This window comes from Vipera berus, assembly GCF_964194415.1.
Source record: "Vipera berus genome assembly, chromosome: 2".
NCBI classification, from domain to species: domain Eukaryota; kingdom Metazoa; phylum Chordata; class Lepidosauria; order Squamata; family Viperidae; genus Vipera; species Vipera berus.
The window spans coordinates 262,842,063-262,866,698 of record NC_138203.1 but is presented as its reverse complement, the minus strand read 5'-3'; the positions used below and the strand labels follow the sequence as shown (position 1 = coordinate 262,866,698).

At 45.3% G+C, this 24,636-nt stretch overlaps 2 protein-coding genes across 2 annotated transcripts in view; both read left to right on the top strand.

The window, feature by feature from the left end:
- LAMB2 (laminin subunit beta 2) overlaps positions 1-19,846 on the top strand; it is a 68,840-nt gene extending 48,994 nt beyond the window's left edge. The window contains exons 23-33 of the mRNA XM_081320484.1: positions 538-634; positions 2,497-2,869; positions 3,932-4,116; positions 6,994-7,235; positions 8,434-8,637; positions 8,848-8,992; positions 11,669-11,876; positions 13,257-13,398; positions 16,054-16,230; positions 18,202-18,361; positions 19,243-19,846. Coding sequence (XP_081176610.1) covers positions 538-634; positions 2,497-2,869; positions 3,932-4,116; positions 6,994-7,235; positions 8,434-8,637; positions 8,848-8,992; positions 11,669-11,876; positions 13,257-13,398; positions 16,054-16,230; positions 18,202-18,361; positions 19,243-19,379 — 2,070 coding nt within the window. The 3' untranslated portion in view covers positions 19,380-19,846. The remainder of the gene's footprint in view (positions 1-537; positions 635-2,496; positions 2,870-3,931; positions 4,117-6,993; positions 7,236-8,433; positions 8,638-8,847; positions 8,993-11,668; positions 11,877-13,256; positions 13,399-16,053; positions 16,231-18,201; positions 18,362-19,242) is intronic.
- Positions 19,847-22,890: 3,044 nt separating this feature from the next.
- USP19 (ubiquitin specific peptidase 19) overlaps positions 22,891-24,636 on the top strand; it is a 62,101-nt gene continuing 60,355 nt past the window's right edge. Inside the window, exon 1 of the mRNA XM_081318655.1 lies at positions 22,891-22,942. The gene's annotated coding sequence lies outside the window, so the exon portion shown is untranslated. The remainder of the gene's footprint in view (positions 22,943-24,636) is intronic.

The window sequence follows — 24,636 nt, the reverse complement described above, 5'->3', positions numbered from 1 at the left end:
ATGTTTTAAACATACATTTATGAATGTGATATAAATGGATTCTGACACTCGAGCAGGAAACCAAAACCATGAGTATTAATACTACCTTTATTGTAAGTTTACAGCAACAGAATTTTGCAAGTCTGAAAGTACTCCTCTCCTGCCTTGCCTATACTTCCCTGAGAACTAGGGAATTCCCTTCTGAGATGCTTTCTCCACCCCCATCTCTTTCCCCCCCCTCTTATTAGACCATTATCTAGACTGGGTATCTTTCTCCTGTCTCCCAAGGTTATTCTCACAGCCCATTACAGATTTATGTTCTACTGTAACACCCATTACCTCTAATGGGAAGAGACCAGGAGAAGAGACTCAGAGGCTTCACAGAGAATATACTTCAGCACGTTTAAACATTATATAGTACTACATTACTATCACGGTTATTGTTATTGCTCCTGCCACTTCTCCTCTTCCTGCCTCCTCTCCCACGCCTCATGCCGTCTATTCTCCCTCTGCCCTTGTTAGCAGACTCAGGCCCTCTAATGGCGCCTGTCATTGTAGTTCACAGGGCAGTGCCAATGTCGGCCAGGATTCGGAGGCCGCACCTGTTCAGAGTGCCAGGAGAACCATTGGGGTCAGCCAGGTCAACAGTGCAGAGGTAAGAGAGAAAGCAAGATGTGAAACTCTGTCAAAATGACAGACTCCAAATTTGAATCTATTTTTGGGGTGGGGTGGGGAATAGGTGGGTTGCTTTTAAAAGCAAAGTAAATGTCTTACATCAGTGATGGCGAACCTTTTAGAGACCAAGTGCCCAAACTGCAACCCCAAACCCGCTTATTTATCGCAAAGTGCCAGGGCCACATCAGCACTGTGGCGCCCTCAGGTGGCGGCAGGGAGGCGCCTCTGAGTGCCGCCTCTGGCACGCAAAAACCAGGGCCGCAAAAATGGGCCACTGTGCGGCAAGGTGCAAAAACAGCCACCGCCGCCGCACCGCGGGGTGCAGATACAAGACGCTGTACCACGCAAGAACGGGGCAGGGCTAGTAAGTATCATGCAGGCACTGCTAGCCCCATCCCACCTGCAGCGCATGCGGGCTCACGGCCCGTGCACACATGCACGCATGTAAAATGCTTCTCCCTCCCTTTTCTTCCAGTCCACCAATCGACAATGGTTGGTGACCTCTGCTCCGCCACCTGTACTCCAGCTTGCTAGTCGGCCGCTTCACCTCCTTTGTGCTGGGCGGGGCTCCTGCTCTGGGTGGCGGTGGCAGCCTGATGGACCTGGTGCTGGTGGCGGTGGCATGCGTGCCAACAGAGAGGGCTCTTGAGTGCCGCCTCTGGCACGTGTGCCATAGGTTCGCCACCACTGTCTTTCATCTAGTAGAGTCAGAATCAGAATACAGCTGGAAGGGACCTTGGAGGTCCTCTAGTCCAGCCCCCTGCTCCAGCAGGAGACCCTATATCATTTCAGACAGGTGGCTATCTAGTCTCTTCTTAAAAACCTCCAGTGATGAAGCACCCACAATGTCTGAAGGCAAAGCTGTTCCACTGGTTAATTGTCCACAATGCTAGGAAGCTTCTCCTTAATTCCAGGTTGCTTCTCTCCTGGATTAGTTTCCATCCGTCGTTTCTTGTCTTGCCTTCTTCTGGTGCCTTGGAAAATATAGAGAACATTTAAAAAAAAAACAACCAAAAATTTTGTCATTGAAAAGCAGCACTTTAGCATAGGGTTGATTTATTTATTCCAAAAACTGAAAGAAAGTGTTGCAGCCAATAAGGAAACGAGTCCTCGGCAGAGATTGTGGCAGCCAATCTGTGTAATTATATACCTGAAAGCAGGCAAGCGGATGAAATTGTGAAAAGACGGTCCTTCTTTTAAAACAGTCCTACCTGAAATAAGGGCACCCATGCTGGGAAAATAGAGGTTTTATTTGATTGGAATATAAATGGAGCAGAAGCACTACAGCTAATCCTCAACTTACGACCACAGCTGTAAGTTTTCATTTCCGCTGCTAAGCAAGAAAGTCAAACGACTTACGCCCGATTTTATGACCTTTCCTGCAATTCGTTAAACAAATAACTGCTTAATGACCACATGATTAAATAAATCACGTCATTAAGCAAATCAGGCTTCCCCCATTGACTTTGCTTGTCGAAAGCCGGCTAGAAAGATTTTTAAAAGGCAATCAGGTGACCTGGGACACTCTGCAACCATCGAAAATGTATGCTGGATGCCATGCACCCAAACTCTGATCGTATGACCGTAGGAATGCTGCAACAGTCGTAAGTGTGAGGACTAGTCATTTTTCAATGTCGTAACTGAATAGTTGCTTAATAAATGGTTGTAAGTTGAGGATTACCTGTATGCAGTTAGGAAAATGGGTTTGAGGTCTGAGGTCCGCTTCAACTTGCCCAAGGAATTATTTCTGGAAGAACGCGGCCCTTCTGAGCTGAATTTGCTAAGAGGTGCTGTGTAGAAGAGCAGAGAGGGCAGGCTAAGCTTTTTGTGTGTTGTTGGCAGCCTGCGACTGTGACCCCCGTGGGATTGAGAAGCCGCAATGCCACCGTACCACTGGGCACTGCTCCTGCCGCCCAGGGGTGTCTGGCGTCCGCTGCGACCGGTGCTCCCGCGGTTTCGCTGGTGATTTCCCTGCCTGCCAGCCCTGCCACCAGTGCTTTGGAGACTGGGATCGCATTGTGCAAGACCTGGCTGCCCACACCCGCAGCCTGATGGAACGGGCTCAACAGCTCCACCAAACGGGGCTGGCTGGGGCTTTCGAGGGCCCCTTCCGTCGGCTGCAGGACAAACTGAGCGCCATCCAGGCTGTGGTCAGTGCTCGCAATGCTACCACTGCCACCATCACTCACCTCCTGCGTAACATGGACGATGTGCGGTAAGTCGAAAGGCAGCCCAGCCCCCAACTTGCGCTAAACTGGCCCAAAAGGTGAGGCAGGCAAGAGTGGAAGAGCAGGGATTAGGCAGGACTCATAGTCCAGAGTGCATGCTTTGGAAGATGGAGGTCTCCAGTTAATTAAAACCATCTCAAGGCATTTCAAAAGACTTCCCCAGTTAACCTGGCAACCGAATTCTTGAAACCTGTTCAAGACCGATCACGTAATATACCTGCCACAACAAATGACTGTACACATTTACAATGAAGCCAGACGGTTTTATTTCCAAAAAAGAATACTTCCATCCCAAGCATGTTTCTGCAGAATTAAGTCATTAACTCAAAAGCAATTGATTGGATAAACCACAATTAACAAGAGTTCATACCTCCTGCTAAAGTATTAAGCTATGATGAACATCTGAGTTCACAACACATCCAGGGACCCAATCAAACAAATTGCGCCATTGTACATAAGGTAATATATGAGTGTACTCGTACCTTTCTTTTACTATTGCTCACCAAAGTTTTCCTGAAACAAGAGAAATCCAAATAATTCCTCTTTAATGTAAAGACTGAATTTCTTTCCAGTTGTTCTTAGCCAAATCTGATTTTAAATAACCTTGAAATCTCCATCTTCCAAGCTGGTGTAGCGCCGGGGATTAGATGTACTGGCTGAACATTAGAGAACGTATCTCTGTCCCCATCAAGGTTTGGTTATTAGCTTTCCTCTACAGCAATATATTGACTATAGAAAACTGCTTTATGTCATCTATCACCAAAATCATATTCCTGCTGGCCGTAGCTCTTCCAAGAGTGATGTGTATTAGAGGACCTTCTGTATATGAAGCAGCTGCTTTTTGTCGCTGAACTCTAGTGTCTCTAATTCAGTGTTTCTCAAACTTGGCGACTTTAAGATGCGTGGACTTCAAATCCCAGAACTGCACAGCCAGGGAATTCTGGGAGTTGAAGTCCGCACGTCTTAAAGCAGCCTCTAAAAAAGGCGGCATCACATTGGATTAACAAGTTTGGGGGAGGTATTTCACGTCTCCCTCTTGTTCTGATCAGGCAGGAGATAGCTGATATAACAGAAACACTGACCCAGCTGGAGGGATTGCTGACAGCCACCCAGGACAAGAATTTCAATGCCAATCATGCTCTGGGCACCCTGGAGCGTGGCGTTCGGAGCCTCAACTTTAGCCTAGCAGATCTGAAACACCAGCTTAATATTCTCATAAACACCAATGTGTTGGGTAAGTGTTTTCTGCCATTGTACTGTCTAGGTTACAGGGGTAGGCAACCTTGGCTCTTTTATGACTCGTGGACTTCAACTCCCAGAATTCCTGAGCCAGCCATGCTGAGGGGAAAGTGAGAGGTTTCCAAGCTGAGCCATGCTGGCTCAGGAATTCTGGGAGTTGAAGTCCACGAGTCATAAAAGAGCCAAGGTTGCCTACCCCTGGCCTAGAAAACAAAGCAATCCACAACTACAAATTCCTTGTCCATTTTATCCACAAGGTACCTTTCCCTGTATCCTACCCTTGATGTTATCCTCTCCCTTCAGGCAGCCTCTGTGGAGCTGCTTGACTGGATGAGGATCAGTATGTAGTTTTTCCAACTCTTTAGTTTGACCTGCTAAACACTAGAGGTAGTCCTTGCTTAACAACTAATTGCTTAATGATTGCTTGAAGTTAATGACGGACTCAGGAAAAAAAAATATGACCCATCCGTTAAAGTCACGACTGCCCCACATACACCTGTTCCAAGGCCACATAATTGCAATTTGTGTGGTTGGCGACCCCCTCACATTTACTATCAGTTGCATCATCCCACAATTGTATGATTGTGATTTGCCTTTTTTTGTTTTCCGGCAGAAAAGGGCAAAATCAGCCCAACGGATATGCTGGATTCACTTAACAACCACGTGTTTTGTTTAACCATGGTGCGTCACTTTGCAACCATTGTAAAAAGGGGTATAAAATCGAGTCAGGTCACATAGTAACCTGCTTTATCATTGCATGATGACTTATAACCAAAATCTGGGGGCCAATTGTTAAGTCAGGACCACTTGTACAATATAGTGGTTCTCCTTTATACTGGATTGATCCAGTAAAATTCTCCTGACTTTCTATTCCACTGGAGTGGAATAATATAAAATGTATGCTGCAAATAGGTTGCTGCAGGGCATTGGTGAACCTTATCAGCTAGCCTTAATTATTTTGTTTACAATTTGTATGCCACCTATTCCTCATGTTTTTCTGATAAAAAAACCTAAAAACCATCTGCCTCCCTTCTAGCACTCCCCATGCCTAGCTGCCTCTGATTAGGTGACCTCCCTGCCCTAAAGGCTTTGAGGAAAATTCCCTCTTTTTATGATTTCCTGGAATGGCTCCCACTACCTTAAAATCTTTTGGCGGGTTGGGTGGGGTGGGGATCCATAGCATGACTTCTCTGCCTGCATTTTTTTTTTAATTGGTAGTGCCATTATGCAGAGGAACAGGAGAAAAAAACTCTTTAGCCAAGAGATGTCTAATGTCATGGGAATTTGAGAACTGTCAGATAAAGAGCCACTTCCTCCCAGCTTCCCTTCCTTTCTGTTCCTGAGAAAGAATTCTGGGAATTGAAGTCCATGGATCTTGAAGTAGCCACACTGTTGCAGCATCCCCAGAAAACATCCTCTCCAGCAGCCTATATCCAGATAAGCAGGGATTAATACCAGCCAAACAATCAGACAGAAAACAATAATCAAGGAATTCTAAAGCAACTCCAAGAAAACCCCATACTCATCAGTACAGATGGTGTTACCTAGTCAGATAACCTGCAAGCAAACCTCCAAACCCAGGGAGCGCTAAGGACTCCATAGTTCAACCCTGAGCTGTATTCTCTTCCATTGAAACGTCTCCTACAGTTTTCATGCTCCTTATCTCTCTCTTTGGAACTGATACTGTGGGGATAAGGCCAGGCCTCTCCTCTCCCACCCAGGTTTTCTCAAATGCAGCAGAGCAAACCAATTCTAATTTATTTATTTATGTAAAGTCGCGTGCTTCACATAGAGACGGACACAGAGCTGGGTAACGATGAGTTTATTCAGAACAGAACGAACTGGGGAACAAGGGGAAACCTGGCGTCTATTTGTACCTGCCCAGGTGGATGGTATCCAATCAGTTCAAACCTGGGCTTCCCGCCAGTGCAGGTGACCAATGGGTTTAAATCCTGGCTTCCTGCCAGGCTGACCATGCCTGGGGCTGTCAACAGCTTAACCCATTAGACTTATCCCGCGTGAGCGGTTATCGCCCGGAGCTGTCCAACCCCCCTGCTGATCTGCTCCATCAGCCTCCTGCTGCGCTGTTCATTGTGTATGCTGAGAGGCATACACTGCAATTTATTAGTTGAATTTATATACCGCCCTATTCCCGAAGGACTCAGGGCGGTTCACAGGGCAGTTAAAACAGTACAAAAAGAGAATAAAATGGAATTAAATTAGTACCAGCCCACGATTCATAATAACAATAAAATTAAAATTTTAAAATGAGAAAGTAAGGGTATTTCACCTAGCTTGAAAGTGGAATTTATAACTGTGCTGTGGAAACAAACCATGTTCTGTGTCAACGTTGCTAACATCGAATGTTATTGCTTGACAAGAGATGAAGAAGTAGCTATTTCATATGTTAAATTTCTGTATTAAGACATTTAGTTTAAGGTTGGGAGGGGGGACGAGTAGGATTGCCCCTTTAACTAAGAAGATAAGGCCTTGGCGGGTTTTCTAACAGAAGGGAAACTGATTCTTTAAATTAATTGGAGAATATGATTAATGACAAAATTAGAAAGGTGGAGAATTGTGTTTTAATATATTGTGCAAGGGGCGGAGATTTCAGATTCCAGCTTCCTTCGAGCAAGCATTTGCCAGGGCATTAGGCTAATAAAGGACTTTTAAGGTAAACAATGCCTCAGAGTCACTTGAAAAGCCCATACGTCAGAAACTTGACATCCTGTACTGTCTTTTTCCCCCAAATGGGAATTTAGGAAACACACTGAACAATCTAGGAGGGTTTCCTACAGGTCTAGGAGAAGAAATTTTACTGCACAGGACAGTTTTCTGGGATGCTTATTTTAAATAATTCCTCCCCTGACAGGGGTCTATGACAGCGTCTACCAGTCCTTTGTGCAGTCGCGAGAAGCAGAGCGCCAGGCTAATGCCTCGACCTTGGCTGTGCCCAGCCCCGTTAGCCAATCAGCTGCTACCAGGCGTCGCACAGAACACCTAATGACGTCCCGAAGGGAAGCTTTCAATCGGCAGAATGCCGCCAACCGCCGAGGGCTGGTGGACCTCTCGACACGCACCCGAGGGCTGAGCCTGGATCTGATTAATGAGAAGGTGACAGAGGACGAGAACAGGATGTCCAAAGTTTGCTGAAATTTATTTCCATTTTATTTGATTTTTACCTAGCCTCTATTATTTTATAAGTAACTCAAGGTAGTAAACATACCTAATACTCCTTCCTCCTCCTATTTTCCCCACAACAACCCTGTGAGGTGGGGTGGGCTGAGAGGGAATGACCAGCCCAAAGTCATCCAGCTAGTTTTCATGCCTAAGGCAGGATTAGAACTCACAGTTTCCTGGTGATTATCCTAAAGTCACGGAACTGGCTTTCATGCCTAAGGCTGGACTAGAACTCCTGGTCTCCTAGTGATTGACCCAAAATTACCCAGCTGGTTTTCATGCCTAAGGTGGGACTAGAACTCACTGTTTCCTGGTTTCTAGGCCAGCACCTTCACCATTACATCAAACTGCCTTTTCAAAATGGGGCAACGGTGCCGGTTCCATCAGAGAACATGGGCCTCTTGTAATTGAAATAAATTCACCATCTAACTGTGAGCTGCTTTGGGAAGAAGTGTTTCCAGAAATCCTTGTCTTAATTAACTTATTGTAATTCTGGTTGGAAATTAACTGTCACAGTTTTCAGGATCCTTTTTTTTAACACAAACAGACATTAAAATCCACGTGGTTCTTGTTTCTTTGGTTTGTCAGATTCGGGGGGTGGGGTGGGGGGGCTTGACAGTAGCAAAGCTGAAGTTCTTGACAAGATTTAGCACTGTTTCTCATGTGTGAAACAAAGAAGGGGTTGCTCCATGTAGGTTAAGTAGCTTATCGGTGCAAGAATATCTGTCACATAGAACTGCTTTTCTCTTGGAGGAAAATTACCACTGTTTCCCACCTCTCCTTTAATTATTTCCTTTCAATTTCTCTGCTCCCTCCCCAACAGTAACTCTGAGGAGTGCTTCTATAAATAAATATGAATGCCAGTAAATCCACTCTCTTTTTTTCCAGAAATGCAACTAATCAAGTGGACTGTGTTCCCTGAAAGTTTATTTATTTGTCCGTAGGGTGCCATAAACCTCTTGCGTGCATAATGGAGTCAAAAAAAATCAAGATTTATGCAAATTGCCAGTGTCAGCTGAGGGGAAGAACAGTCTGAGAGGAGCTGTTGTAAAAAGCACGGGGTGGGGTGGGGTGGGATAAAGTGAGAGACCCTGCAGCTTCAGCAGTAACTCTGCCTGCCCCCCTCTCTTAGGTCTGTGGGGCTCAGGGAGACAGTCCCTGTGCCATCGATTCCTGTGGAGGGGCTGGTTGCTATGACGAGGATGGCAGGCGTCACTGCGGAGGCCTTCACTGCGATGGAGCAGTGGCCACAGCTGACAACGCGCTGAACCGAGCCCGCCATGTCGAAGAGGAGCTGCACAATGCGGTCTCTGAAGTGGAAAGTCTGCTGCATCAGGTCGGGAGGGTTGGTTGCTTGACATTTGGATAGGGCAAATCTGAGAACATCTCAATTCTGGGCCTTTCATATCCCATCAGATGATCCCGATGGGATTCCTTTCATTGTGGCAAAGCAGAATTCATCCTGGGGAGCTGCAGCAGCTACCTTATCCCTGTGTATCTGCTGCCCCCTGCTGGCTGACCGGGCCCTCTGATGTCTTTTGGACAGGTGTCCAACGCGAAGGCCCGGGCAGCTGAAGCAAAGCAGAGGGCGCAGGCAGCTTTGGATCACGCCAACGCCACCAAAGCTCGGCTGGAGCACTCCAATAAGGCGCTGCGTGACCTTATCCAGCAAGTCAAAGAATTCCTGAATCGTAAGTAACGAGAGCTGCTTAGACCTCCCCTTCTCTCCTGTTTTTGCTGTATTTTATTAAAAGTATATTCTGCCCTCCACGAATGGGGTGTCTTTTAAGACAAGTTGTGTAAAACATTCCGGGTATAATCCAAAATGTTCAAGAGTATCTAGTAAGTATAAAATAAAATGGAAAGATGTAAAAAAAACCCACAAAAATAACCCAGCCTTCGTGCCCTTCGTGCCCTCGTTCAGCTTTCTGGCCTCTTCCCTAGCCCAGCTCAGTGATAACAGCTAGCCATCTTTGAAAAGTGAAAGAGGCCCAGTTGTGGTTAAAGCCTGGATGAGAGCCTACCAGAAAACAGCAGGACTGTGGGAGAGCCAATGTGGTTCGTGGTTAAAGTGCTGACTTGGGACAGGGGAGACAGACACTGGTTCAAATCTACCCTCTCTACCCTAGAATCTTCTTTCAGAAACTTTTGGCCCAAGCTACCTCACAGGGTTGTTGTTGTGGAAAGGGAATATATTACACTTCAAAGTCCTAGAGGGGTAGGCAACCTCGGCTCTTTTATGACTCATGGACTTCAACTCCCAGAATTCCTGAGTCAGCATAGCTGACTCAGGAATTCTGGGAGTTGAAGTCCATGAGTCATAAAAGAGCCGAGGTTGACAAAAAGCAAGGCCTAGATCTAATTAAGAGAAAAAAGTATTGAATAACCAACTTCAAAGAAGACATTAGCAGGCCACCCCCCCACTCCCTTATTATTGCCCAGACCAGGGATGGCGAACCTTTTAGAGACCGAGTGCCCAAACTGCAACCCAAAACCCACTTATATATCACTGGGTGCCAGGTGGGTGTGGCCCACTGGGTCGGCATGGCTGTGGTAGTCATGGAAGATTGGGTGGGTGTGGCCAAGGTGGGTGTGGTCACCTCAATGTTGCTCATGGGGACACCTGTGGGGGGTGGGCAGGGTTGGGGGAGATGCAAAAGGTCTCTGGCAGGTGGGGCGGTAGGCAGGAGACTCATCCTGTGGGGTGAGGCGAGGCAGGGTGGAGGTGCCATTGCCATGGGGCAAGGCAAGGGCTGGAGCAGCTGCTGCCTGACACCATCGGCCCCCGCACTCAGAGGCCAGCGAGCACCTGGGGGCCGACAGTGTCCGTCAGTAGCCACAGCCTGCCGGCCCCTTGACCGGTGGTGCACTCTAGGGCTCCGCAGCCCGTTGCCAGCAGTTCAAAGAAGCTGCCTCCAAGATGGATGGTCGGGCAACAGCTGAGGAGGCAATGCAGTGGGTCGTGCCTGGGAAACGGAGAGCGTGCGAGGCCAGGAGGGACGGGATGGTGGGGAGGGAAACCAGCCATGCCGGGATGCATTCGGCCACAGGGGACCCCGGCAAGTTAGCAGGCGGCTGGTTGAAGAGGGACAGTTGCCACCTCTGGGGCATGGCGCGGGTGCCCACAGAGAGGGCTCTGAGTGCCGCCTCTGGCACCCGTGCCATAGGTTCGCCACCACTGGCCCAGACCCTGCCTAGACATGGCCATGATGACTTCAGGGATCAAATTCAACTCAAGGGAATCCTTCTGTGTCTGAGGTCTGATGTCTGAGTGGCTTCTCTGAGACCTGATGTGTGAGTTTGGCAGAAACAAATAAATGTTTTTCTTTTAAATGTTGGGGTTCAAAATGTGGTCATGAATGTTCATATATTGACTCGTTCTGCTTCAAAAAATTGACAATTCTGGGAAACTAGAAGTAGAAGATGTGTTTATCTGTTTATTTATTATTAAACATATTACACGTATATGTTGCCCATCTCCCCAGTACGGCAACTCTTTTAAGATTTAGGAATGACAGAAATAGAGAAAGAAGTCACTGTTCCTGAATGTATGCCAAATTCCTCCATGCTTTTCTCCAGAGATGCCTGAATTAACTTTTTACTTCCCTAGGAATCTCTCTCTCCTCTCCCAGTTTCTAAAAACCAATCGCCTTGTGCAGCCTTCCCCAGCCTGATGCCCTCCTGATATATTGGTTTACAGCTGCAATAATGGTTAACCAAATGTATAGATTGGCTACCTCGTAATAGTGCTGCAACCGCAGCAATCATCTCCCTCTCCCCAGAGGATCTGGGGAGGTTTGGGCCATTTCCAATTTTTGAGGGCTTCAGCCAAAAATAATAAAAACTTACAGAAACAGAACAAAAGTATTGGCGGGGTGTGTGTGGCAGTGATGGTGAAAATATGCACGTACCGAGCACAGCATTGAGATCAAAGCCTTGCCTGTTTTGCACACGGGGGCAACACCCGTGTGCCTGTCACTGATCTTGACACCCCCCCTTGCAGAGCACCCAAAAGACCAAAGATGAGACGGTCATTGAGCTGTTTTAAAATAGAATAAAAAAGCAATCGTCTAAAATAGAGTTCTCTTTACACTTGAGAGACCCAGAGCCAATGACCCTTCTGCTTTGCCCCCTCTCCCCGTTGGGCCCATTTCTCAGCAAAGCATCTAAATTTGTCTCATAAATTTGAAAAGAAAATATCTCATAATGAGGAAATTTATAGAGACCAGACTTTGGGGGAACTCGGGAGAACATTCACATGGGGATGGAAGCAGACAGAGGGCCCTTCAAGATGGAGTCCTGTGGATAGCCAGGAGGGGGCTGCCATTTACTTTTCCACAGCTCTAATGGATCCATCCTGCATACAGTCGAGGGGGCAGATCCTGACAGCATTGCGCTGGTGGCTTCCCGTGTGCTGGAGCTCTCCATCCCAGCATCCCCTGTGCAGATCCACCATCTTGCTGAGGAGATCAAGGAGCGGGTCAGCAGCCTAGCCAATGTGGATGCAATTCTGGATCAAACGGCAGGGGATGTCCGCATCGCAGGGCAGCTACTACAGGACGCACGCCGGGCCAAGTAAGTATGGCAGGGAGAAGAGAGGGAGCTCGGGAAAAGCAGAGCTAAGTCTCTTTTTTTACTTGGATGCCGATCAATTTCTGGAGGATGTTTGCATAGCAGTTGAACGTGTTACGTGTCAGAAATCGGAACTGCCTCTCCATGGGCCTCTTCTTTCCACTGAATTGAAGTGTGCTCCAATATTGCTTGATCTGGCAGAAAAGTATAGTATCTCATCTAAAGGTTCTGAGAAATTCACAAGTGCAGATATGCTTTATATCCTGAGGGTTTTACGATCTGAGATACGGGTAATCCTTGACTTACAGCTGGTCTCTTAGAACCCATTTAAAGTTACGAAGGACCTCTTCAGGGCCTCTTATGGCTTAGATTTGAAGTTCTGGTGGCCTTCACCACCACCACCACCACCATGCAGTCACGTGTTCACGTTTTGAATGCTTGGCAACCAGCTCACATTTACATCCATTTGGTCATGTGGCTGTGACTTTCTTTCTTTCTTTCTTTCTTTCTTTCTTTCTTTCTTTCTTTCTTTCTTTCTTTCTCTTTCTTTCTTTCTCTTTCTTTCTTTCTTTCTCTCTCTCTCTCTCTCTCATTCTCACTCTCACTCTCTCTCTTTCTCTCCCTTTTTCTTTCCTTTCTTTTTTTACTTATATTTCCTTACTTTCTGGAAATTAATGTTTAGTTCTGGTTTCTGGCAAAAAAAACACCTCACATTGTGGACAATGTATTCCTTTATTTATTTATTTTATTTCCATTTATATCCCGCCCTTCTCCGAAGACTCAGGGCGGCTTACAAGCTTAGCAGTAGCCTTCATTCTATGTATATGCCTGCTTATTAGGGCTTTCACACACACCCCCAAGCGGCATTATTACAAAGTCATCTTAATTGCCCCCAACAATCTGGGTCCTCATTTTACCTACCTCGGAAGGATGGAAGGCTGAGTCAACCTTGAGCCTGGTGGGATGCGAACCTGCACTAATTGCAGGCAGCTGGTGTTACTTAAGGAGGCATTAGCCCACTGCTCCACCAAGGCTCATTTTTAACAAGTGCTGTGCTCATTTAACAACCTGGGCATTCACTTAACAGCTGTGGTAATTCATTTAGTGACTGCCAGAAAAAAATGTCGTAAAATCAGGCGTGCTCACGTGGCGACCCACCTAAAGACTGGCACAACCTGTGACTGTAATTCGGGACTCAATTACAGTCATTAAGTCAAGGACTTACCTGTACACAGCACCTAAAATGGGAAGATTTCGTTTAGTGACAATGGTCACTAATACCGGTAGATCTGTGACTTCCCATTTGGTGCTGATTCTTACAGCATCGAAGTTGCCGATGGGTGTAGGGTTTCTATTCATTCTTACAGAATTTTTCTTCCCCAGTGCTCGGGCAGAGAGTGTTAAAAATGCAGCTGAAGCAGTGAAAAGGGCTCTGGATGATGCCAAACGGGCCCAAAGTGCTGCCGAAAAAGCCATCAACTCTGCAGACAGTGATATTCAACACACCAACACAGTTGTTAATGAGGTAAGGCACCATAATGAATTATTTTTTTTACCAGCCCAAAGAAAATAACATGTCCATACGTTGCATTAGATGTGTCAGATAAGGTATACCTAGTGTAAATACCTCTCCTGTGGTTACAGTAACTTCTACCACAACGATTACTGGCAGAACAATTAAGGATGACACTGAAGGGCATCATTTAAGTTTTGCTACTTTGTGATTTTGCACATCCAGGTCTCTTTAACGCATCAGATTTTCTTTTTATTCCCTGATTAAAATTGACATGGAATTGCACCACTGTTTCTCAGCACTTCACCATCAAATTTGTCGCTCAGCAGTTTACCATCAGATTTTGGCAGTGCAACCCGGCGGCTCTGGAAGCTTTTGAAAAAAAGGTTTCAAGGCCTGAGGGCAACCAATCAAACTTCCAAATCACTTTCCTGAAACTGAGAACACATCCTGACAGCAGTTTAATATATTTGCTTTTAGTCTGTGAAGCAACGCTAAATATGCTTGCATAGATCTTCCTAGCTATGTAGCCATTTTGTATTTTGCCTTGGTATTGTGGCTGAATCATGCTTTGTGTCTTAGCACTTTTGAATTCCCTGCCTGGAAAAGATTTTATGTATTAAATTTATTTGCCCCCCATCTTGCCTCAAGGAAACTCTGGCTGGCTTACATCAGAGATTCCCCAGCCTTTCTTAGCTGGCAGCCTGGAAGGAAAGGGAGGGGCAGGCACGCGCATGCACACATGTGAACAGAGCTGCATGCACGTACCGCAAACAGGGCTGCGAGCATGCACGTAATGCAAACAGGGCTGTGAGCGCATGTGAGACGATTGCGGTGATGCTAGCGCCCGCAACCCTTGCAGCGACGCTAGCACTCGCACGACCCTGACGGCAATGCTAGTGCTACTGTGATCCTCGGGGTGATGGTAGTGCAAGTGTGTGGGGGGGGAGTGCTACAGACCAGGCCAGGGACCAGTAGTGGGCCGTGGCCCTCTGACTTACAACATCAAAAGATACCTGAGAACACCATGGATAACCCAGAAAGTGAGTGAATGTATCATTGAACATATCAATTTCAATTTCCACTGGAGGCACATATGACCAAGCTCAGATTATGGATGGACTTGATTACAGTGGTGATAGGTACACCACTGAAAGACCTGATGGTTTGATGGCATATAATGAATCAGTTAGGGACCTATTGAAGCTTAAATGCATCTTCCAGATGCAGATGATTAGGGGACTGGAGGCTAAAACATATAAGGAACAGCTGCTGGAACTGGGTGTGTGTAGTTTAACGAAGAGAAGGGTGAGGGGTGACAGGATAGCAGTGTTCCAATATCTCAGGGGCCGCCACAAAGAAGAGGGAGCCAAGCTATTCTCCAAAGCACCTAAAAGCAGGACAAGAAGCAACGGATGGAAACTCATCAAGGAGAGAAGCAACCTAGAACTAAGGAGAAACTTCCTGACAGTTAGAACAATTAACCACTGGAACAACCTGCCTCCAGAAGTGGTGAATGCTCCAACACTGGAAGTTTTTAAGAAGAGACTGGACAGCCATTTGTCTGAAATGGTATAGGGTTTCCTGCCTGAGCAGGGGGTTGGACTAGATGACCTCCAAGGTCCCTTCCAACTTTACTATTATGATTATGATTATTATAATTATGATTCCCATCCATGTCAACCCAAATGCTGGCTGTTCCAGGTTTGCACTATAGCATTTATAGGTGGCCCTCAACTTATAACCATTTGTTTAGTGACCGTTTGAAATTTACAACAGCACTGAAAAAAGTGACCTATGACTGGTTTTCTGCTCATTTCTCTCCAAGCGGGAGCTGCTCCCCTCCCCTCAAACCAAGACTACTGGCCAAATGCACACCAACACAATGAGGCAAAATACAAGCCCTTCACCTTCCTTATCACCATTGTATAGGCTTGTATCTATGTTTGGCTGAGTTCACGTCTTGTATAATGATGATGATGATGATGATGATGATGATGATGATTGGAGGTCATCTAGTCCAACCCCCTGCTCAGGCAGGAGACCCTATACCATTTCAGGCAAATGGCTGTCCAGTCTCTTCTTAAAAACTTCCAGTGTTGGAGCATTCACAGCTTCTGAAGGCAGGTTGTTCCACTGGTTAATTGTTCTAACTGTCAGGAAGTTTCTCCTTAGTTCTAGGTTGCTTCTCTCCTTGACTAGTTTCCATCCGATGCTTCTTGTCCTGCGTTCAGGTGCTTTGGAGAATAGCTTGACTCCCTCTTCTTTGTGGCAGCCCCTGAGATATCGTCCTTCTCTTCGTTAGACTAGACATACCCAATTCCAGCAACCGTTCCCTATATGTTTTAGCCTCCAGTCCCCCAATCATCTTTGTTGCCCTTCTCCGTACCCTTTCTAGAGTCTCAACATCTTTTTTTACATCATGGTGACCAAAACTGGATGCAGTATTCCAGTGTGGCCTTACCAAGGCATTGTAAAGTGGTGTGAGTACTTCACGTGATCTTGATTCTATCCCTCTGTATCTAAGTCTCACTTCTGCCACTTCATCTCCACCAAGGACTCCCTCAGGATTGGCAAGCAGCCGAGATTGGACATGCAGATGTTTCCACCAGGTGGACCTCCATGCACATTTTTCCTCTCCCCCTCTTATCTACCTTATTCCACCAGATTAACAGGAAGACTGCAAGTGCTGAGGTTGAGTTGGCTGCAGCCAAGAAACGGGTGGGCCATCTTGACAGGCAGGTGGATGTTCTCAAGATGAAGCGGGCCAACAACATCTTGACAGCCACACGAGCAGAAGAGACAGCCAGTGCTGCCAAGAGCCGAGCTGAAGAAGCTGAACAGGTAGGATTCTGGCAAAAATGGAACAATTGCTTGGGATTTCAAACATCTTTACTTTGCTTGGTTGTGGGGTCCAGAGCCATAACTCAGCCTGTTGGAGTCTTAACTGGTTACTTTTGCCTTGGTGGAGCAGTGGGCTAATGCCTCCTTAAGTAACACCAGCTGCCTGCAATTAGTGCAGGTTCGCATCCCACCAGGCTCAAGGTTGACTCAGCCTTCCATCCTTCCGAGGTAGGTAAAATGAGGACCCAGATAGTTGGGGGCAATTAAGCTGACTTTGTAATAATGCCGCTTGGGGTGTGTGTGAAAGCCCTAATAAGCAGGCATATACATAGAATGAAGGCTACTGCTAAGCTTGTAAGCCGCCCTGAGTCTTCGGAGAAGGGCGGGATATAAATGGAATTAAAATAATAATAAAAAATAAATAATAATAATCCTAAAATATTTGTGCCCTTTTCATACAGATCAGGGAGTTCATAACAAATAACCCAAATCAGACGTTTCTCATTAAAAATGATACCCTCCTTGTTTCTTTGTTTAGGACATAATATATCTTCATAGATTCGCTGTATTTCATTTTTGTCTCGGTCTCTTCAGAGATTCAAGCTTGCTAATTTTATTCCAACTTCAAGTGAATTACTACAAATATGTCCTGACTGACACGTTCCAAGATAACTGTAACACACAAGTTGCCTGTACTTCATCAGGTGTTATCCAAACTTTATTGCAGTTTGTTCTCACACTGATTTCTCCTCAGAACTGCGAAATGGCCAGCTAGTAAGTGATCAGATGCTAACATATGAAGCTGGTAGGCGGTAGCAAAAATGGCAATAGCATTTAGACTTGTATACTGCCTCATAATCAGTGCTTTTTTTGTAAAAGAAAAAGGTGCCGGAACTCACACATGTCATACAAACCACCTTGCCTATCCTACAAGGTTCCATCCAAAAAAGGTGCCGGAACTCCGTTCTGACCGTTCTATGAGAAAAAAAGCCCTGCTCATAATGCTTTACAGCACTCTCTGGGCAGTTTACAATGTAAGCATTATTTGCATATTGCCCCTAACAATTTGGGTCCTCATATTACCGATCTCGGAAGGATGGAAGGCTGAAAAAAGCCCTGAGCTCTGTCAGGATCAAACTCCAAGCTGTGGGCAGGTTTTGCCTGCCGTACTGCATTTTAACCATTGCTCCACCATGGCTCTTAATACTTTTAATTGTGGAAACGGCCAGTGCCAAGATGTCATCATCCATAAAAATGAATTGTTATTAGGAATTGCACAGGTGTGTGCACTGAAGTCTCTGGCAGGAACAAACAAAGGTGATAATCATCCTCCCTGTAGCCCCTTGATGGAGAAGTTATATTTCATCAATATCTGAAAAACTACAACTCTCAGCATCCTCTGTTCCTCTGGAACAGTGTTTTTCAACTTTGGCAGCTTTAAGATGTTTGGACTTTAACATCCTGAATTCTGCAGCCAACATGCTGGCTGGGGAATTCTGGGAATTGAAGTCCACACACTTCCAAGTGGCCAAGGTTGAGAAACGCTGCTCTGGAAAGCTTCAGAACTCCATCCTGTTAACAGCCATCAGCCTCTCCTGTGTAGCATCTTATTTGCACGAAATCTTTCAATTGGAAGGGCCTTTTTAAAAAATCAAAAGTCCAAGAGGCAAGATCATCTCTTCGCTCCCTCGTTCCTGGCGTTTGCTTCCGTTTTTCACCAAAAACCAGCCTACAGCAAACAGTGGGTTCACTTAGCAACCCAACCACAATGTTTGATGAATCACTGGAGCATTTGCTTTATGACCTCTGCGTTCGCTGAATGACCCTCCCCCCAAAAAGGTGGTAAAATGGGCCCAGGCATGTGGTGACCCGCTTTACAGCCGACTTACAACCATAACTGCGAAGATCAATTATACTCGTAAGCTGAGGACTACCCCTATTGCCTGCTGATGTTTTTCTGCTAAATCTCAGGTACTGGAGGGACCGCTGGGTGATCAATACCGCACCATGCAGGAGTTGGTGGAGCGAAAAGCCCAGCATGTAGTGGGGGCCCGAAAGAAAGCAGAGCACCTGCGAGATGAGGCCAAAGGACTTCTGCGCGATGCTCACGAAAAACTACGGCAGCTGAGCAGTAAGTGCCTAAGACCGTGGTGCAAACCTATGGCACACGTGCCACGGGTGGCACACAGATCCCTCTCTGTGGGCACGCACACCGTTGCCCCAGTCCCAGGCCTTCAGCTGGGTTTTATAAAACCTTTTCGCTTTAGGCCTCTGCTGCTGTGTGCAAAAAAAAAAAAGGTTCAATCAATCAATTTCAACTTCTCGCGGGGAAAAAAAGATCTCGCAAAGTTGGAATTGATTGATTGAACTTTTTTGTCCCACCCAGTCTGCCGTTACCACCGCAGCCACACCCACCCAATGGGCCACACCCCACCCAATGGGCCACACCCATCCCATGGGCCACGCCCACCCAGCACCTGACGGTACATAAGTGGGTTTTGGGTTGGAGTTTGGGCACTCGGTCTTTAAAAGGTTCGCCATCACTGGCCTAAGTCATCTCTCTGTGTCTGCGTCAGAATAAACGATGCAGATTTACGTTTTTAATGTGTCCCTGGGTCTCCAGCCATTGGAGACTCCCCCAAGCCAGCTTCTGACAAGCCAAGTAAATGAGGGAAACTGGATGCGCTTAACGACTGCATGATTCACTTAACAACCATGGCAAGAAAAAGTGATCAAATAGATCATGACTCACTTAACAACGGCCTTGTGTTTAGCAACAGAAATTTTGGGCTCAACTTGTAAGTTGTAAGTCACGGACTGTCTGTATCTCGGGTAGAGGCAATGCCCACTGCAGGCTTTTTGTCTGGATTTTCCGACAAAGTTAGCGTAGAACTAGCAGTTTGAATATTAGATTCAGAACTCTGCATGCACCGTGAGTGAAGACTTTTTTTTTCTGTATGCCATTTGAATTTCTCTGTCTTTAACCCCTGTTTCCCCTCCTCCCTTACTCAGAGCTGGAAGAAACCTATGAAGAAAATGAGAGGCTGCTACAAGAGAAGGCAGCCCAGCTGGATGGGCTGGAAGCCAAGATGAGAAACATCTTAAAAGGCATCAATGAGCAAATCCAAATCTACAACACTTGCCAATGATTCCCCATCGTGTGCTCCCACTTATTACCCCTGTCCATGTGCTTAAAGCAGCACCGCTATTCGGCTTAGCATGGCCCAGCTCCAACTACTACACGGAGCACTGATTCTTTACAGCCATTCCTTCTCAGCATCTCTTGATATATCAGCATCACCCTGCTCACAACCTCCATTGTATCACAAAACACAACACTGCCCCGTGACATCTTTGAGACTGCTAACATCCTGCCCTGGGAAAGTCAGTCTGGCAGTACTTAAAGCTTTTCTGTTGTTGTTGTTTTTAATGCTAATTCTTATTTTCAGTGTTTCACACGTTCTCCTTTTGAAAGCTTGCAGGCTAAAACAAGGAAGGATGGTCTAAGAATGGATCAGATAAGGTAGTTAACACTGGTGTTTAAGTTTCACATGACCTGCCCTAACCGGAGTGGCTTAACATTTGTGGGAAAATAAAGACCCAAAGTGGCAGTGCTTTTTTGCAACATTACCTTGTTTTCTTTGTCTGTTTAAAGCAGAAACTAGAAGCTAGAAAATGCTGGCACTATTAGTTTAGACCAGTGTTTCTCAACCTTAGCAACTTTTAAGATACGTGGACTTCAACTCCCAGAATTCCCCAGCCAGAATTCTGGCTGAGGAATTCTGGGAGTTGAAGTCCACACATCTTAAAAGTTGCTGAGGGTGAGAAATGCTGGTTCAGATAATAAGAGCTGGGTAGAATTGATGCAAGATATTGCAGAGATGTTGATACTGAAATGTCAAAACATGGCCATTATCCAAAATTGGAAATGGTCCCAAAGGGCAGAAACCAGGCAACAGCAAGAGAGACAGTAGCAATAGGAAAGCAATTACAGCTTTGATGCAGAAGAAGCATCCTTCTAAAAGCCTACCTAGATTAGATTAGTTTCCGAGAAACCCACAAGAAAAGACATGAAGCAACAACTATTTTTGTCAAGCAACTGGCATTCAGGGGCACATTGTTCCTAAAGCTGAAGACTATAAAGTCACTCTGGCTAATAGTCATTGAGAAACTTTTCTTCCAAAATTTATTTTGATTTTGCATTCTGGAAACAATTTTGTGGACATAAGGGGGTGGGGGGGGGGAGAATACGCCTTCATATTTTTCTGTAAGTGTAGATCCACTTCTTCGTAACAGAATGAAGTCAATGCAACAAACCTACTCGGGGAAAATGAAAGCATTTTGCTTCTAAAGATAAAACTCAGCTGGATCTTTAAACATGGTATGGTCTTGCCTGTGACCAGAGATCAGAGGTGTTTATAAGGTATCAGAAAAGTCAAGATGGTAACTGCGATATCTGAATCAAGTGCCTTTGTAAGACCACACTTGGAATATTGTGTCCAAGTCTAGTCATAATAAAAGATGTTGAGACTTAGTGCAGAGAAGACCAACAAGAATTGGGGACTGGAAGCTAAAACATACGAAGAACCATATAACGAATGGTTGCAAGAACTGGGTATGTCTAGTCTAACAAAGAGAAGGACTACGGGTGGCATAATAGCAGTCTTCCAAAATTTGAGAGGCTATCACAAAGAAGAAGGGGACAACCTATTCTCCAAAGCACCTGAGGGCAAGACAAGAAGCAATGGATGGGAAATTATCAAACAGGGATCCCATCTAAAATTAAGGAGAAATTTCCTGACGGTGAGAACAATCAGTGGAATGGCTTGCCTTCAGAAGTTGTGGGTGCTCCAACACAGGAGATTTTTAAAAGAGATTGGACAGCCATTTGTCCAGAATAGTATAGGGTCTCCTGCTTGGATTGGACTAGAAGACACACACACACACCACACACAAAGCCCCTTCCAACTGGTATTCTGTATTCTAAAAGCCTGTCTGTTTTTATGTGTGTTGCATTGATTACAGTAACACAGCCATCATCTTGATTTTGTTTAACATAGCCTATAGACATCCTTAACACAGATAACAAAAACAATCACACCCATTGGGCTCATGCGTTGGGCTTGGGCCATAATGCAGTTGAATTTTGATTCAGCTGTTCTGAGAAAACCCAACTACTGGGGTTTGTAACTCATTGGTTATGGCTTAAGGTATAAGCCAGAGGTCTTCAAACATGGCCCTTTTATGACTTGTGGACTTCAACTCCCAGAATTCCTCAGCCAGACTGCCTGGCTGAGGAATTCTGGGAGTTGAAGTCCAGAAGTCATAAAAGGGCCAGGTTTGAAGACCCCTGGTATAAGCCCTGTTAATTGATTCATCAAATCATAGTTAAAAAGCACAACAAAGCGTTATAAGCGAACCTATCGCTGAGATCCATACCTTAAAAGCAAACAGAGGAGTAGAATTTCATTTAATTCTAAGGGTTGTATTTTTATTTTTTTACAATAGAAGGCTGTTTTATCAGAAACCCTTTCAAAGGTTTGTACCCAGAGCTACAGTCTTCTCTTTCTAGTAAATCTTCATTTCTCATTTTGCTGCATGCCCTGTATTTTAGTAATTTATTGTACAATGCCCTAAAACATCCCAGCATGTTCAAGAGTTTCAGGTTTCATGGATCAATGCAGGGTGTGCTTAAAAGCCTTCCGTCAGAAATAATCCCCAAGTTACAAAATGATAGGGAGTAAATGTGCAGGTTCTAACAGTTCATCACTAAATACTAATCCCCTTGTGGATAATTTGAAAATAACTAGATAGCACAAAATGTTGTTTTTGAAACAAAAGAAAAGGAGAAGTGAAAGGAATGTTTGAATGTTGTTTTCCTCTTTGTCTAAAGAAGAGACAGGTAGCTTTTTCATGCAGGAGGCACAGCAGTGTTGAGTGGGGCAATGATGCAAGTAGAGCAGGGCCAGGATTGTAAAGTCTGCTTTTGGGCTGAACGATTAGGGACTGAACCCTCCTTTTCTACAGCCATTGCCAAAAAATGGGCACCAATGTTCTGCTTTTCTGAGTAGGAAACATGAAAATTGCTATGCACACTTGCAAAATAGGGGTGAATGAATGAATGAACCTTTATTATCAAAGTACAACATATGTACAGTGAGATTGGCTGAGCCTTCCTTCGTGCCCCCCCCCAAACTCACAGTGACAACAAACCCACCATCTGTTACACCATGTGAGCTAATTGCACAACACACCGGCCTCGCAAGTCAATCATACATAAAGTTATTTCCTGTTCAAGAGCCTGACAGCCCATGGATAGAAGCTGTTCTTCAGCCTGTTAGTACGGCTGGCTATACTCCTGTATCTCCTACCCGATGGTAGGAGAGTAAAGAGGTACCGACCAGGGTGTGAGTCGTCCCTGAGAATTTTCCTCACTCTTCCAAGGCAGTGGGCCCTGGCGATGTCATCCAGTGGTGTCAGGGGACAGCCCCCGATGTTTTGTGCTGTGCTCACCACCCTCTGCAACATCTTCCTATCCGCGGCTGTCAGGCCAGCATACCAAGCCACAATACAGTGCGAGAGGACGCTCTCTATAGTAGACCGGTAAAAGAAGGTTATTAACCGTTGTTCTACCCTGTTCTTCCGCAAGACCCTGAGGATGTGGAGTCTCTGTTGGGCCTTTCTGGCCACCTGGGTTGCATTGACTTTCCAGGTAAGATCTTCACAGAGGTAGACTCCCAGGAATTTAAATTAAATTAAATGGGCTAAATTACAGAATGTGTCAAAAATCTGAGACTATGTTTCCTGTGGAATTGAAATTTGGCAAAACGTGACGAAAATTATCATAAGCATTTTATGACATAGTACAAAATGCCATAAAACATTTCTAGTTTGTGCTATACAGATCAGTTCAAGACAGGTACATATCTAAATATCTCCCTGAATTTTTAGGAACTTTTCAAGTATATTAGAAGCTCTGCCACTGTTGAAAGCATTGAGGAATCCAGTAAGGAAAGATCCCTGAAATGATGACCGAAGTGGTCACGGGGAGTCTAGTAATATTTTCAAAAGCAAAGAACCTGCCACTTTAAATTCCTCTAAAAGCTCAAGAAAATAATTGTGTCCTGGATTTCAGCTATTTACCTTGTGGTTTGTACTGCCTAAATCCATGACATTCAAACTACTAGAATTTTTCCATAACCATCACATTCTGATTAAGAGCTGTCTAGTTGGATGCTGGCAGCAACAATAGACTTTAGAAGAATAGTAAGGATAGAGAGATAGATGATGGATGGATGGATAGTAGATAGATAGATAGATAGATAGATAGATAGATAGATAGATAGATAGATAATGTAAAAGACATATTTGATCAATTATTTTAACAGATGATGCAGCTATATATAACTGCACTTCTTGGAATGTGGAATTGCCCTTTGTCTCATAACTAAGACAAAAACCTAAATAACCAGGAGTTTCACAGGGACCCTGGGACTTATACTGAGTGTTAAGCTATCTGGTACATAAAAGGCTCGCCTAGTCTTCAACTAAGCAGATACTAACAGAATCACAGGGTTAGAAGAGGGCACTTAAGCCACTGAGTTCAGCCTCTTACCAGGTTGAATCCAAATCACAGCATTCCTGACAGATGGCTGCATAGCTTCGTAGTAAAAGCATCAGATGTAAGGGAGCCCCCTCACAACTACCTTGAGTAATTGCTGCTACTGTTAAGGATATTTGTTTTCCTAACATGCAATCAAAGGGACGCGGTGGCTCAGTGGGTTAGGACGCTAAGCTTGTCGCTGTGTAACAGTGTGAGCACCTGTTACTCGTCCCAGCTTCTGCCAACCTAGCAGTTCGAAAGCACGTAAAAATGCAAGTAGAAAATTGGAACCACTATGGTGGGAAGGTAACAGCATTCCGTGCGCCTTTGGCGTCTAATCATGCCGGCCACATGACCACGGAGACGTCCTCGGACAAGCGCTGGCTCTTCGGCTTTGAAACGGAGATGAGCACCGGCCACTAGAGTCGGAAACGACTAGCACGCATGTGCGGGGGAACCTTTACCTTTTTAACATGCAATCAGGATCTATCTCCCTGTGACTGAAATCCTTTATTCTATGTCCTGCACTTTACAATGAAGAATCTTCTGTGTGATATATACTACGATTTCCAGTATTTGAAGAATGAAGTTGTGTCCCTACTCAGTTGTCTTTTCCCAAGGCTAAGCATAACAACCTCTTTCAATCTCTTTTCACAGGAGTTACTTTCTAATCCCAGGATCATCTTGTTGCCTTTATCTGATCCTGTTCCAGTTTCTGTGACTCGTTTTTAAATTGTGCTATCCAGAACTGGATACAGGATTCAAGTGTTGGGATCTTGGTCTTTACTGAGCTTGAATGTCTT